This window comes from Neopelma chrysocephalum, unplaced genomic scaffold, assembly GCF_003984885.1.
Source record: "Neopelma chrysocephalum unplaced genomic scaffold, ASM398488v2 Primary Assembly neopelma1_70, whole genome shotgun sequence".
NCBI lineage: Eukaryota > Metazoa > Chordata > Aves > Passeriformes > Pipridae > Neopelma > Neopelma chrysocephalum.
In genome coordinates this window covers 7,953,482-7,970,008 of record NW_020897730.1, presented here as the reverse complement: position 1 = coordinate 7,970,008, position 16,527 = coordinate 7,953,482, and the positions used below count along the sequence as shown (strand labels likewise).

The 16,527-nt window shown below is 39.2% G+C and overlaps 1 protein-coding gene across 5 annotated transcripts in view; it reads right to left on the bottom strand.

The window, feature by feature from the left end:
* LOC113969096 (retinol-binding protein 1) overlaps positions 1-12,793 on the bottom strand; it is a 36,230-nt gene extending 23,437 nt beyond the window's left edge. For 2 of the 5 annotated variants that reach the window (XM_027686283.1, XM_027686280.1), the window contains exons 1-3: positions 12,527-12,602; positions 6,233-6,318; positions 4,712-4,848 (exon numbers count right to left, since the gene is read on the bottom strand). In XM_027686283.1, coding sequence (XP_027542084.1) covers positions 4,712-4,820 — 109 coding nt within the window. In that variant the 5' untranslated portion in view covers positions 4,821-4,848; positions 6,233-6,318; positions 12,527-12,602. Of the gene's footprint in view, positions 1-4,711; positions 4,849-6,232; positions 6,319-7,598; positions 7,716-12,526; positions 12,603-12,641 lie in introns of those variants that run through there. The other 3 variants (XM_027686281.1, XM_027686282.1, XM_027686285.1) reach the window with 3 other exon arrangements.
* Between the last annotated feature and the right edge of the window lie 3,734 nt (positions 12,794-16,527).

Below are 16,527 nucleotides of genomic sequence, written 5' to 3'. Positions count from 1 at the left end.
AGATTTGCATCCTCTTAAAATATCAGTTCAAACCATCCTCTGTTTTAAAACATTCTCACTGCAGACAAAATGAGCAAGATAAAACTTCCCAGAAACATGCAAAGATGTGCATAGAATCAACTCCATCTCTTGATCTGAAATTGGAAATAATTTCACTTGATTTATGAACAACAATTATTCTCTGGTAGTCTGATATTATACAGACAATATATTATATATTGTCATTTAAAGGGAAAGAAATTACAGTTTGAAGTCACTTCTCATTTAGAGGGAAAGAAGCTACAGTTTGAAGTCATTAGTTCGTTAACCTTATTAAAAGTTTTTTCCTACACAATAATTTTATTTTCCACATTTCGGTTTCTTTCTTTTCAGTTCCTACAGACATAAATTGTTCCTTTATATTTTAAATGAATATATTAAGTGTAAAAATTAAATTTCTGTGAGATCACGCTAACCAAGAATGAGTCTGTCCTACCCCTGTGAGTTGTAATGATTTCAGTCTGCAGTCTGGCCTAGAACTGCATAAATGGGCTAAGAGCTTCTGATGCCATATCAGCTTGTTCCAAAGCACAAATGAAAACAACTAGAAGGAAAAAATGCAGGTTGGTAACACTTCAGTAGTGACAGTCAAACACGGGAAGTGTTTGAGATGATTCACAACTGAGTAACCCACACTGTGCAAACACGATGCCCATGAGAGCCTTCCACCTAAAATTACAAGCTCTAGCTGTCAAAACATAGCAAAACATTTTATTATTGGCTCGTAATAACTTGCGTCCTCTTCAGTAATTTGAAAGTTCACCTATTCAAATATAGCCCTCAATTCTGGCAGGCATGCAAAGAAGAAATCATTAAATTCTGTCCCCTTGGGCTTTTCTTAATGTCCACTGCAATTCTCTTCTCTGTCCCATAAATTATTACAGGTAGCTTTAAACCTTTCTTGGGCCAGAATTATCTTCAAATTCTATTTCTCTGGAATGGTATTTTTTTTCATCCTGAAGTGTGTTATTATTGCTTGTCCTAAGTATGTGTAAAAATCCTTCAGGCCCTTAAGTGGCTTTGTTTTTCAAAACATACCTATCACAAGTAGCAAAAAATTTCCTCTTGCTACAAACTTATATTCTCTAAGAACTGTTTAGGAAAACTTGTTAGTGGCTAGAAAACTAAATATAACAAAAGTAATGAAATAAAAGCTGTCCCTCAAACATGTTAAAATAGACTATTAAGTAGGTATTTAGTTTTACATAATAAAAGTCACTGTCAATTGTCACAGACACTAGCACAAACTGTAATGCTGAATTAATTTATTAATACTAAAGCAAACGTATCAAATGGCAATGTCATATAAAATTGTATGTGTACTTTGGTGGAGCTTCTAAAGATTTATTTCTTCTAGTAGTAAGTCTGGAATTCACTGTGAGAAACTATACAAAAGGTAAATAATAAAAGTAAATAACCACTATAGGAAACCAAATAAATGAGATACTTCCATACATTTAACTCTGACCCATAACTCATTTTTCTCTCAGTGTCACAGGAAAACCCACAACAGCCTGGGAAGCTCTGCAGCTTTCTGGGGTGATCCTACCCAGGGAAGAGGAATAAACCCACTGCTGTTCTTCCTTCCTTCCTGTCCCTAGCAGGCAGCAATGGCACTTGGTGCCTCAGTGCTGCTGGATTTCATTCCTTTTCCAAGATGCTACTAAGTAAGTATTATGAAATAGTTCTGGTTTAGCATAAGCAAAATTTCTAGAAACTTTCCTCCCTGCTGAGCAGTGCCCACAAAACATAAGTCTCTTCTGCATTTCCCTGATAATTGAGTAAAAGGCAGAGTTAGACTTGCTGGAAGCTTCTCTGACATCAATGAAACATGACACCAACTCAAACACAAAAGTTTTGCCTCCCTGCAGATATGGCCATTAGTTTAAAGACCATATACCTCTCATCCACCAGGAAAAAACCAAAGGCCAACTAAGAAAAAACCAACATCCCCTCCAGAACCATACCCAGAGCAAACCACCAAAAAACTCCAAGCCACCAAACCGAAAGCCCTAAACACACACACACAAAAATCCAAATCAAACCCACACAATTTCAAAACAAGGGATTGAATCTCAGAAAATTTAACTGGGTGAGAATGTGTAAGGCATCAAATTTGCATGAGTAGAGTCAAAATCCAGATAAAGAGAATCATTAGAGTCATCCAGACATGTTATATTTAAAAAGCAGCATGACAAGATTTGCTGGCTGATATTAGCAGAGAAAGGATGAATTACTTGATGTGTGGCAATGAAACTGCTTAAAGTACCAGAAACTCAATAAAATTTCCTACTTGAAATAGGGATGTATGAAAAATAAGATTAGGCAGCATTTGAAACTGAAGTGATGTACAAAAAGCTGGCAGAGAGAATTACTGGAGCTGTCAGTCAGGATGCACATCAGGGATAGTCATGTCATTCCTAACAGCAAAACCTGACTCTGAAGTCACGGAATCATTAAGATTGGAAAAGTCCTCTAAGATCATTGAGCTCACCCATTCCCACAGCCCTACCGAGTTCAGCACTACAACATGCCCCCAGTGTCAGATCCACACAGCTTTTGAACACTCCCAGGCTGGTGACTGCAGTGAGCTCCAGCCAAGCCACTTCACAGCTCATCATCCCAAACCCATCTGGAATGGACAACTCCTGCAACAGAACCAAAGGAAGCTGTTCCCACCCCTTGTGCTGGGTAATTCCTGACTCTGCTCCTCACCTTCCCAGGCACTCAGTGTGTGTCAGCTTCCAAGTGCACTGCTCCCTCTGAGGACGGAATCCCTGGGAATACAGCATCCTCCTCCCTCAGTTCAAACACACCCTAGCCATGTATCACCACTGTTCTCCACCCCCACTACCAGCTCCCAGTCTGCAGCTGGGGCTTCTCAGCTGCAATTTCTCCCGTCCTTCCCTGGGTAACCACAGAACTGGAAACAGGATTAAAATCATGAGAGGATGACCAATTAATTTCCTGGGTAGGAATGGGTCTACTATCAAACAGGCATCCTGAATCAGTCATTTTTATAGCACTTTGCCAACCCTTCTGCTGGAGAAACTATCTTCATGGTGCAAAGAAGGACCATACAGGAGATTTGTATATCCATACATAAAAACACATATACCTGCACTTACAGGTAATTCAAATAAAGCCACCTCGACTTGTGATGGGTAACAAGATTCTTGCTTTGCACTGTAGGCAACCCAGACACAAATGAAGGGTTTCTTTAATGCATAAAGCCCTAATACTAGTGAGTCTTCACACATTAAACTAAGAAGTGAAAAGGCGAGTCACACCCTATCCAGAACTAAGCACTGACATTAGAGAGGTGCAATGTAATGCACAATTACCATTTCAGCTTTTCACAATTTTAGTTCTAGTATAATTTTTACCAGACTTCTTTAAGTAACCTGCTCTGAGTGAGGGGTGGAGTCTCATTACACACATCCTGGAGCAGACTAAACCATGAATTGTGATTCAGACAGAGCCATAATTCATTTCCCAGTTCAATCCTTTTTCCAAGGTAATGAAATGTTACTTAAACAGAATTACCAATTGGTCTCACATTACCCTTCTACTCCTTGCACACTTGGGCAGCAGAATCAGTTACAAAATTACAGTGAAAAAAGTCAATTAAAATCTCTTTTTAACCCTTTATTTCCAGTTCTGTAGGAGCAACAAAATAATATTAAAGTTATAGGATAACAGAGACTTGTAGAGGCTGCTCTCTGAGCCAGCTGTGTAATTCTTCCTCATGAGAGTCCAGGTATTCTCACAGCATATAAAGAGTAGGTAGTTGCTGCATTTCCTGCACAGTGGTATCAGTGGGTTACCACATTCTCTCCCCGCCTCAGTTTGACAGCTACATTCCTTTTACTGTTATTTGCCGTTCAGGTTCCTGCTGAACCACCTCCCTAGGAACTTCTGTCAGATTCCAGTAAACTACAATTCCCTCACTACTGCTTCCTGAAACATAAATGCAAATTTTAGCTGCCAAATGAAAAAAAAAAAACCAACGAACAAACCAAAAAAACCCCCTCAGCAACTAAGGAGCTGATCAAGCTTAGAGTTCAATGCCTCTCAGTAGCTCTTCTGATTCTTGCTTAAGTTCCTGATGATACCCACTTTCTCCTTTGTTCCCAAAACATTCTATCCTGCTGACATTTTGCTTTTTTGATTTCCTTTATGAACAAATTATTTTTCTAGGATGGAAAAAGTGCCTCTTAGTGAAGATGGATAATGAATAATTAATGTTTCACCTTTTCTCCAGTTTCACCTGGCTGTCAGAACTGGTACCAGTACCACTTCTTACCAAAACACAGTGTGTCATAAAAGCATGAAATTTGAACATAAATGATTCCTCTAAGTTTCAGAATTATTAAGCATACTCCTTCACAGGGCTCAGCCAGTTCCACGAATACAATCCTAAAACTGCTGATAAAACTTTCACTTTATTTGCATGAACACTCATTATACTTTTTTAAACGCTGAGCCAAAGGAAGAGGTAATGCTACACTTCCTATATTGAATATGCCATGAAAGCCTCATATTAAATGATCAATAAAGAGAATTAAAATTAAGCCAGACATAAATGGAGAGCTTATCCAAGCAAGTACTGAAGATGTTCCTTCCTTTTCCCAGCCAAGCCCTGTGTGTGTGACCCTCAGCCCTTACTGACCTGTTTGGTGCAGGTGATCTCTAGCCAGCTCAAACAACCGCATGTGCATGTTTGTGATGGGGTTGAAGGAGCCACAGGCTAGAAGGATGACAGGGATCCTGCTCTCCATCCTGACAGCAAAACATTAAAACTCCACCCTAAAGAAAAAAAAATTAAAATAAAAGACAAACTTGACAAAGAGAAGCCCCTGTCTATTCTTCCTAATCAAAAAGGAGCAGCATTCTCAGAATTGTGTATTCATGGAGCACCAGAGAAGTAGCACATCAGTCCTGTGTGTTAAAATGTCAGGCACCTCAGTAAAAATGGAGCAGAAATCAGTTTAAATTAGTCACTGTGCTTGGAGCTACTTATTTGCACAGCTCTTTCTACAACTGATCCAGAATATACCTGGCATGGTAAAAACATGTATGTCCCACACACATCTGTGAATTCAATTTATTTCCCTAGATTTGAAATCTCTACAATGCTCACACCTATATATCACACATACAGTATACTCCTCACTTTCCCTGGCCTCCAGGCCTCTCCACCAAATGTTAACTGTCTTTCTGCAGAAGATGCATCCCAAACTTTAGCAGTCAGTCTTAGGTTAACAGATCAAATCCAGTCTGGATTCTGTGCCCTGTTCAGCCAAATCTTACTCTCCATCTGCAGTACAACCAAGTACTGTAGCTCAGAGCCTACCTCTCACTGTTCCCAGTCCTTATATTCCCTTTTTTTTCAACTTCTCTGACTTAGAAAAATTTAATAATAACGGTTACAACAATGTGAAGTTGATGTTTTGTAGCTGCCAACTCTATCAGTTAATTTACAGAGGATTTACAGCACTGAAGCTTGGGACTGTACCTCTGAACAGCATTCAGTGCACCCTGAAACAAATTTTACTATTTCCACTTGTGACACATTAGCAGTTTGCAAAATTTTATAGAGAAAATTCTTTGAAGCCTAAGTGCTATCTGTAACTTGAACATTTAGTACTAAATATACATATAAAGATTCTTTCATAATGTTTTTATCTTGCTTCACTCATTTCTCATATCTCACATCTTACTCAGGGAGATATGCCAGAGGGAAAAGACTTGCTGGCTGCAGAGCCATTGGAAGTTAGCAACAATTTTATGGTTTACAGTTGTAGCAGCTGTAGGAGGCACATTTCACAGCACCCTCTTCTCTCTCTCTCCTCTGCTTTACTGTCCCTGTGTGGACACCAAACAAACTCAGACATGAAAACTGTATGCAAAACCTGCAGGTTGTTTATTCAGAAAAACCAACACCAAAGTTTTAGTTTCCATATCAGCAGTTCTGTAAATGTATCTTCATTGTCTTTTTGCCTTGAAACAGTGAGCAAAACATTAGTATGTGAATGGGAGCTCTCACATGTGCTGGTCCATGGCTCTGTGAACTCTCTTCTGTTCTGATGAAGGGTGGTTTACACTCCCATAGCTGATCTTTAATTTGCCATCTTAGCTGAATGATTGCTTTTGTTTTGCTTTTAATTCTATAGACTACTCTATTTCTCACCTGAAACAAAGGTGTTGGATGATTTGATTGCAGCTCTTACCCATTCCTACCCTGGAGACTCCAGGGAAAGACTTCAATCTGTAATTCTTAATGATAATCAGACAACACCAGTAATGGAAACTCAAAAATCAAGCCAACAACAATAAAAAGACTAAAAACAAACAAACAAACAAAAAAACCCAAACCAAGAATGTACTAATATTAAACATGTAATGAAGTTGTGTTGCATAAGATGTTTTTATACATATATACACCTCCATTTATAAAATCTAGTTATATATTTAAAAATAATCAAAAGAGCAGTGTTTTTATTCCTACTATCCCCAATATAGTGTATCCTAAACCTATTCAACAGGTCTAGTACAACAGTTAAAATTTCAAACAAAACTTTCTGATTCAGCCACTATCTTGGCTGGTATTAATTACTTACATGTTTAAAATCAATAGAACACCACTCAAAACAAGAGGAGGAAAAAAAAAAAGAGAGTTAAGTGATTTTTCAGCTAAGCTCTCTTGAGAAATCAAACACAGGAGAAAACTTTAGGTGCTCTGGGCACTTGTACCAACAGCCCTGGCCAAGCAGGTGTCTCCCTGTAAATGCCAGTCACCTCCCACCCACGTGTCTGGAGCTGGGAAAGCTTTCAGCAACATGGAACATCATGTGGCAATCCACAAAAGGGCAGTTACCATCAAATTTAATCCATATAAAAAAGGTTTTATGATGGACAAATCACTATAACTTTCATTAGAAAATTCCTGCAAGTTCTCTTCCTGTTGCCTATATTCCTACAATATGCCAATACTAGATGATGTAACAGATGACCACAGCTAAGTTCTGCTGAAAGACAGGAATTAGAGCCATATCTGATTAATTATCAGCAGCACAATGGAGTGCTGAGCAGTGCAGGCTGATTCATGAGCTGTTAAATTAGTAAACTGGAGAACAAGACACTGATCCGTGCACGCTCTGAGGCACTCACCCTTGAGGGAAAATTTCTGCAAAGAACAGAAATAAAAAACCAAATCCTAGCACAGGATTAAAGTGTTATCTCCTCCTGTGAGGATGAATCTAGATTAATTTAGATGAAATTTAGATTTGAACAAGTTCAAAGCTGCCCATTTCCATCCTCTTACCGGGCCACATCATTAACTCATATATATTCATGTGGATGCACTGAGTCCAGCTGAGTTACACCAAATGACGTTATAAGAATATTATGGCTGCTAGACATATTTTCAAAGTCAGAAAATAAAAAGTGCATTTTAGTAGCTGACCCAAATCACAGCAAACCACAGTACACAAATGTCCCTTAAAAATATGACTGGATACTAGATTTTCTCACCCTCTAAATAATGAGAGCCACACCTGTAACAGAAGTTACTGCAGTCAGTAAGTTCCCAGCATGTGCTGTCACTGAAATCAATCCTCTGCAACAGTGACAAATATTTACCAGTGTATCCCCACCTTCCACTTTAATAGTGAACGTAAGTATCTGGGTGAGAGAAAAAATTAAAAATGTACAATCTAAGGTGATATTTTATTTACTCATTAAAAAGTTCCTCACCCCAGCAAAGAAGAATAGTTTGTTTCAGTTTTCACTGGAGCAGCAGCTTGTAAAACCTTATAAAAATAATCCCTGCTTTTTCACATGCATCTTTGAAATTGCCTCAAAGCACAAAAATAATAAATAATATTAATAATGCATAGGGATCTTTTGCTTAATTTGAGGGGGTACTCGCTATTTTTATTTCATCTCTGTCCAGGCAGCAATTTTCCCAAAAAATCAAAAAGTTTTCCATGGAGAAGTTACCTCACAGAAAACTGTGATATGTCTGTGGCCCAAACTCCAAGTGCCCTGGTGGCAACCAGAGAAAGCAGCCTGAGCAGAAGTGTCTCTTCCTCTCCTGAAATTATAATCCTTCAAATCACAGTAGGATACTTCACTCCTGCAATTCCTTTATTTCAGGCTGTATCCGTGGGGAAGTTCCCTCTCACAGAAGAGCCAACAAAATCTCTTCATCAGTTACATCTCTGAAATCAACCTAAATATTTCTTATAGTTGCTTTTACTTTTATTTATTTTTTCTTCTCAATACAACTAGTTCTGTTTTCAATTTCCATTCTCAACTGTTTCTGCTCCATTGCTACAAAGAACCTACAGTTGAAAGGAACTAAATAAAAAAAATCACCATAAAAAGTACACATGGATAAAGCATGAAAAATATAAATAATAAATTGAGCACAGGACTCATGAAATACATGCAAATATTGAATCTCTAGTTAATAATGCTCATGGTATTGCCTTCAGTGATTTTCAAGTGCAAAAAAACTGAGCAGAAATATTCTTTAGCACAACTTTAAAAGGATGGTGTTCACAACACACACAAAACAGTGTCTGTGAGCTCAAGTCAACAATGGAATTTTTTAAGCCTGTTGAGCTGTTGCAAGTTTAGAACTTGCAACTGGAATTACACAGTGGGGCACAAGAGGGTCTGGTCCCAGAGTCCAACCAATAAGAAGTCCACAGAGATGCTCCCATGATAGTATCCTATAGGATATATTTTCCTTCATATTCTTAATATTAAGAATATTGTATTTTATTAATATTCTTAATCATCCTGCCAAATAATCATGCTTGCAGGCTGCCTCTTGCTTGAACAGCAATAAGGGATGCAACAACTCAGCAACATGGAATTCAGAAACCACCATTCATGCACATCAACAGTAAACTCCCATGTTTTTAACACGCCTACATGGGCATTTACTAAATATTTTGAGGTCATTAGATTATCTGTTATCCTTAAACAGTAAACATGTAAAGAAAAAACAAAGCATAACACTCTTAATGTTCTTTCTCGCCATCTCTGGGAAAATAATGACATAATCCCCATTTTGTAAACTGCCCATTGAGCATTTGACAACATTTAGGCACAGAGATCTGCAGCAGTTCTATCTGGTTACAAAGCCAGTGATACCTCCCCAACAAGACCATCTTGTCCAACTTTCCACAGCCAGTTTGCTGGGAAATGCAGGATCTCAGCGTGCATTACACAACAGCAGTCCCTGCACATTTGGCAGCATTTCCACAAGGTCACAGGGACACAACCAACTCCTGGCATCTTCTTCTATTTACTGCACGATGAGCTTTATAATTACTTACCCAGTAATCCCCTGTGATCACTCAACATCTAACCCTCAGCTCCTTCCCTACTCCTTGTGCCCATATCACACGAATAAATAAGTTTTTTATTCTCCTACAATTGTATAAACTACTCCAAGTAAAGCCAATAGTCATCCTTCTGCTTGCATGTATGAGTCAATCACCCACAAAGAACAATATGTTGATTTACAGAAAAAAGAGGATACATGCAGAACTAAACCCCAGGGTGGTTATTTTTAAGCAAACAAACAGCTGATTTAGTGAAAACACCAACTTGTCTGTCAAAACAGTGTCTTGCTAAAACTTCGAGTTCCTTTCCAGAAGCCCCTGAGAGTGATTTTTTTGTCTATCATCATCATTGTAATTTTCTTATAACTAGCAAGATACACTTAGCATAACCTAAGGCAAATCTCAGAAATACAGCTCGCACACAAATGGAAGATATTTAAGTGGTAATGAAAGCATCTTCAATCACTGAAATTTGCTTTTATAAAGCTGGCTCTAAAAGGTAGCAAACTAACGAAACATCTAAAAGCGCTACTGTAGAACATTCAGATGCAAAATAATCATATACAGCAACCAGAGGGAAATACAGGTTTTCCAGAAAAAACAGCAAGACCAAAGTTAAAACATCAACATCCATAATCCCACTAGTTACTTTTGGGTTTCAAAAAAGGGATCACTATTTGCCATCATGCTGCGTTAGGAGCAACTAATTCCTGACACAGTTTATGTAGTCAGGAAAGAACATCTCACTGGCTCTTCAGGCATATGGAGCATGTCTTCCAGCAAAGGAAAGAATTAAAAAAAATAAGCTAAAATCATGACTAAGAAAGCTATCTTTTTCTGCTTTGAAGTTTACCTGACCACGTGCAAGCAAGAAGGAATTCTGCAATATATAGAACTGCTCAGTTTGTTAAGTGCATGATAGGTCTCATTTTCCTCCGAAGCTTCATTTATTGGTTACTGCCAGAGGCAACAAACCGAGATCAACAATTGAGGTTGATAATGAATATATAAGGCTGCTGCTGGAAACAATGTGCCCTCCTGCACACACTCAGTAGCATCCAGGAGCCCCTAAGCACAGCCTACTTGCCAGTGAGAAACTTATTTGCAGCTATATTTTTAAGTCATCAAAATGCAAAGCATCATGTGCATTTCTTGCACTAATATATGAATTTTCCCAATAAGACTGAGGATTTTGCATAGCAATGAAGCAGCTTAAGTAAATGGCTCCTAGGCTCAAGAATTCACATTGCTTCTTATCTTTTTATTTTAATTAAATGATTGCTTTAGAACTTTACTTGTCTCGTACAACCAAAGAACTTGGAAATTACCAGGCATGTATGTGCCCTGCTTATTGTCCAAAATGTTGTGCTCTCTCTTTAAGGACATCTCACCTATGTGGGGATTTCTATCTATCCAAAGAAAAAGAAGTGAGATTCTGAAACAACTACACTGAAATGTTTATAAATTGTTCTGATAATTAAAGTATACACTAATAACCATACAGCCATACTATCTCCAAAACTTTGCACCTCCTCTTTTTTTTGGTGGCAGATAAAAAAGCCAACAAAATGCTGGGCAACATGAGAAAAGGTACCAAGACCATCACATGGGGTATTGTCTTATGCTACCAAAAACCTGGATGGGGCCAAGCCTTGACTGCTACGAGCAGTTCTGGTCTCAGCTCAGGATGGGCAGTTCAAACAGCCAAGTGAATGGAGCCACTGCTGTTCAGGAGAGGCAAAAAATATCAGAGACTGTTTGGTTTGGAGAGGAGGAGCTTGGGGGAGGCTACAGTTGAGTTTTACAGAATGATGAAGGCATTGGTTAAATTGAATGCACAACTTCTCCCTGCAATACCAGATCCAGAGGGCAGTCAGTGAAAGCAATACCAAATTTTACAACAGGCAAAAAGAGCACCCTGGGAGGATACATCCAGGTGTGGTGTCCCCAAGGAACACAAGGTACAGCAAGTGGCCAGGTTAGCTTCCCTGCTTCCCTAAACTGCATCTCCTCTCTCCATTGCCTGTGACAGATTGCTGGGCTGGACAGCACTTCTTATGTCTTTGAAACTCTCCATTATACTTTGTGAGCCTAAAAGGCTAATTTCTTAGTTTCTTCTAGTTATTGCTAAAAAAAATGCACAATGCTTGGTGAGGGGACATCCACACATTTTTTTTTTTTTTGAGTGGCAGTTGCACTAAAACAACAACACGGGGGGAAAAATACAGTTGTGAAGTTGGCTGGTGAGATGCTGCCAGTCCTTCTTCAGGGCACTTGCTAAGGCCAGGGCAGGCGGCTGTGGGTTAACAGCTTCACCCAGCCAATTTAATCTGCTCCAGATGCAGCAATAGCTACTGAAACATTTTATGAATTAAGTCCTTAGAAATCATCACTGCAATGAAATCCAATTTGTCTAATTAAATTATTGTAAAAGGCAGAACCTCAAATAGCTCAAATTCCCCTCTGACAGGACTGTCACCTATTGTGTCCTCAGTGCCTCCCTAAGACATCTCTGGACTTCCCAAAGTCCAGATCATCCGAACACTAATTAGCTTATCATAGCTACACCAAAGCCTAAAATTTGCATTTCTGAAGCGAAAGGCATGAAGGTAATTTACTGCCAGAACCACACAGTGGAACCAGACTTCAGCAGCAACTGTGGTGCTGCAAAGCTTAAAGAAAACAAACATCAGGGACTGCTTATAAAACTGAACCACAGCTGTTGCCCAAGGGGGGAAACAACCCCTTAAAGTGAAGTAGAGGAGAAAGATGAATTACACAGATTTAAAAAAAAACCCGTAAAGTAACCATATACGCTCTTGTCCTGTTTAACTCGGGCACTTGGATGGGGGGGGGGGAAGAAAAAAAAAGCTTTAATTTTCTGTTTTCAATACATATATATATGCACACAGAGATATACACATACACGTTCCTGTGATTGCCGCGGGCAGTACAACACGGGACAGCGAGGCCTGCCCGCCCCCGGCGCGCTGCGCTCCGACCCGCCCGCGCTCTGCCCGCCCTCAGCCCCGCTCGGAGCCCACCCCGAGCTCCGAGCTCCAAGCCCCGATCCCTGGCTCCTGCCGCCTCCGCCTCCTCCCTTCCCTCCGTCCTTCCCTCCTCACCACGGCTGGGGGGCCGCTCTCCCCGCCTTCCCCCGGCAGCTCCGCCCGGGCCGGCCCAGCGCGGCCGAGCCTCCCCCGGCGCCGGCACGGAGCGGGGAGTTCCCTCCGGTGTCACCTGGAGGTGACGTCCCCAACTTTCGGCTTCCTGCTGTTATTCCTGTTTTTTTAAGGACGGGCCTTGCGGCTCCGGGGTTGCGCTTTCAGCGTGGTGAGGACGAAAAGGGTTCCTGAGTTCGTATGGCTTTCTCAGAGGCTTGGAGTAGTGGAGCTCGGGTTTCTCGGTGTATTGAATGGCCTCATAGAGTCACCTCCTTTTTCAGCAGCTGTGGGATATTTTGAAAAATACAGAAATGTCACAAAACTGTGTGTTGAATAGATTTTGCATAAAAGCGAAGTCCAGAGAATTTTAAAATAGTTTATTTCTTTAATTCTTAGGCATGTAAAATCCAGTTTCTTGCGATGTCCAAATGCCACTAGTCAAGTTTAGAATCTACCCCAAACCTCCTGTTTTTCATGGTGTTGAAGGGAAACACAACTATTATTCTTGTCTGACATTGTGGTAAAACATAAATAGGACTGTGGATTGCATTTTTAAGTTTTCCTGTGTAAAGTGCACATGCAAACAATAAAGCTTCATTCTTACTCAGAGGCTGTAAGTTGTGCTTTCAGACCTTGGCTGGCCTTGCTCAGGGCTGGCCAAGGGACAGTGTTGGCATTTATGTCTTTGGATTGAGACTGGCAGCAGGGTTTATACTTTTGAGGTTTAACTTCAGAAAGTTTGAAATCATAAATTAGATTTCCAAGACAAGGCACAAGCTTAACTGAAACCGATCCAGACAGGTGTATAAAGTCTCATTTTGTCTGCTTTTAAGCATATATGGCTGTTGGGTTTGGGACTTCCTAATGCTGAATTTCTCACACCAGCAGATGGTCCCTAGAGCTTCAGGGTGATAACAGCGGCAGTGTGGGCTGTGCTGAAATTCTTGTTTACCTGTGTGTGGCTGTGTATTTCTCCATGACATTTCCTTGCTCCTCTTTGGTCCTTCCCTGTTCACATGAAGTTTTAATTTTAGAATGCAACTTGTAATTTGAGATGGTAGGGAAATCCTATGGCTAGTGGTGTTTTTCATTGTTTTAAACAGAAAAAAATGTGGGACAGAAAGACTACACAAACCCTTTTATATATTTAAGCAACCCAGACTATAGGTGCTCAACTTTTAAATTCTATGGGATTATAAAATGATGGCAAGCCAGACTGACAGTTTTGAAATTAACTAATGCGTGTATAAATAATCTTTTTTGTCAAAGAATCTACAATTTTATAGAAACAGTAATTCCCCAACTCCCTTTGAGAGACAAAAGTCTATTTAAAAAAACTTTATGAAGCTGATATCCCACTACATAATGGACCATTTATTTTGGCTGACCAGCCTTACTAAGCATATTCTGAAAAGGAGTAGTTAGGATTAAAACTTCTTTTTTCTAGAGTTTGAATTACTGTTAGGTGTTTTGGGAATAAATAAGATTCCCTATGAAAGGAGACATTGTCCTTCATTTACAAAAAAGATGACCAATCCAAAGATTAAATCTTGTGCATCAAGCTGAAAACTAAGAATGAGCTGCTGAGTTGACACAAATTAATATGGCTCAACTGATCTCAGTGGGAACTATTCTGTGCTGGCTGAGGTTCTGTCCTTCACAGGTTTTGTTGTGAACTGAATAATAGTTGTGGTAATAATTACTTCTTTTCTGTTGCTTTTAAACCTAAGGTTTCCATTTCACATTAGGTTTTAATAAACTGTTCAATACATAAAATGCTTTTAGAACTGGGAATAATTAGCTGATGCTAAACAAATGGAGCAGTAGGTCTGATCCTAAGCTGTGTTCTCCTCTGAGCCCATGTGAAGTGGGTGAAATTGCAAATCGTGCCTGAAGTGCAAATGATGTACAAGGGAAGATAGGGGAAGAGAAGAGTATCAGACAAGGAAGTGGACAGGAGCTGCAGCACTGAGATGCCACACTGCAAGGGAAGAACAAATGACCACAGAAAGTTCCATGATGATTATGAAAGATGATCTAGTTAAAACCTGACTTCCAGCAATTAAATGAAGACAAAGTTACCCCTACAAGATCATGTAGCACTCTGACAATTACCTAAAGATAATGGTAATCACTGCACTGACTTCTACTCTTTGTCACAGTCTTACTTTCATGGGTTTCAATTCTGGCCTGCTTTCAGTGCGACTTTGGAGCAACATGTTGCTCTGTTACTCTTCTATTAGTATTAAGTAAAACATAAGTCAGAATACCCCTGCCAAGGTGTAAAACTATGAGTCTGAAATTCCAAGCCAAAGTTGTTCCAGATGCTCTGAATCAATCGTTGTAAGAAAATTTGGCATTGGATGCAGTGCTTGAGACACAAAGCTCCCAGGGTCTTACATAAGTTATGCACACTGAGGCTGTAGGATTAGACCTTGTAATTGTAAAATCTGCCAAAACAGCAGCACGGCAAGTCTTTTAGCTCTTGGCATCTGCTCTGTACTGATGGGTGGTTCAGATCTGAAGAAAATTCTATTGGGACGAGATGGAGAAGCAAAACATGAGGGAAGTGTTCATTAACCTTTCCCCTCCATAACAGAATTGGAAAGCATTAGCTTGAAGGTTTGGCTTGATTCACTCAGCTTAATCTGTGAAGTAAATACACAAGCTTTTATCTCTAAATTACTTAAATGCTGCAGTTATGGTTAGTTTGAACATTACATCAAATATTACAAGTACAGGAGGACAAAAAATGTTAACTTCCTGCAAATGGAAATCTTTCAGTTGTTTGATTGCTATTAGAATAAAGGCAAACATTAGCAAATCCATTATTACTGAGGTGAGCAGTAGAAATCAAAAGGCTAAAATGCAGTACAGACACAAAGCAAAGCAGGCTCCAGTGTGCTGATTCCTCTGAAACTGCAGAAGATAAATGAGCTGAGGTAGAGACGGCAGAACACAAAGCTTTGTCTGAAAGCTAAGGAGAAAGAAAACAAACCAACTTAAAAAGGGCTCAGAAACAATCATAAAACTTTTTAACTTGGCTGCAAGGAAGACTTATCTAAGAAATCAAATATAAGCACTGAAAGGGAGATAAATAAAATTTTCTTGCTTGTTTTAGGCTCCCTGATGATAAAAGCAGGTTTTGTTTGGGTTTGTTTTTTTGGTCACAGGTGAACAGAATGGAACGTTTGGTTCATTTGTTTCTTTCTTTCTGTTATTAGAGAGTCTGTCACGCTTGCATTTTAAATTGTCTTGGTTTTTTTCCCCTCTCTCCTTAATCCTCCACTGTTTGTAAAATTGTTTTTGTCATTGCCTTCACTTGCTTGTATTTTGAATTTTAGTGACGCTTAAAACAGCTTTAAAATAGCTTGTTTTGTTTGCATAATGTTTCAGATGACATTCGGTGTTATCTTTCCAGCACAGTGAGTGATATTATTGATTAATAAAATCATAACATTTAGGGTTGTTTGGTATTTTAATCACAACTAAAAAAAATTTGCAGGCTTGTATCTGGAGGTAACAGCAACAACATATATCCAGTCCGAGAGAATTTTTGTAAGATAATTTAAAAATCAATTTTTAATATAAGTGGTTTTTTTTCAAGTGGATATTATTAAAGTATTTGGCACCTTGCTTTTCCTTCATAAATTCTTTAAGATATCTGTTGATGCATGTAGTTATGCTGCTGTGGTCTTCTGTAACCTAGAAGATTTTACCCACAGGTATTTTTAATAATTGTACTGGAAACCACAGCACCATTTTTGTCAAACGTCAGCTTTCCTCTACCTAAAGCCTCCATATCATTGGAAGTTTAAGATTTAATAGTTCTGCTGAGCTGAAAGTGAGAGTAATACCACTATCAAAAGGAAACCATTCCTGTTTACCTGTTCTGTTCTAATTCAGAAAGGAAGGACCAGGACAAAAAATACTGGTACTTTAATATATTTCTGCACAGCAAA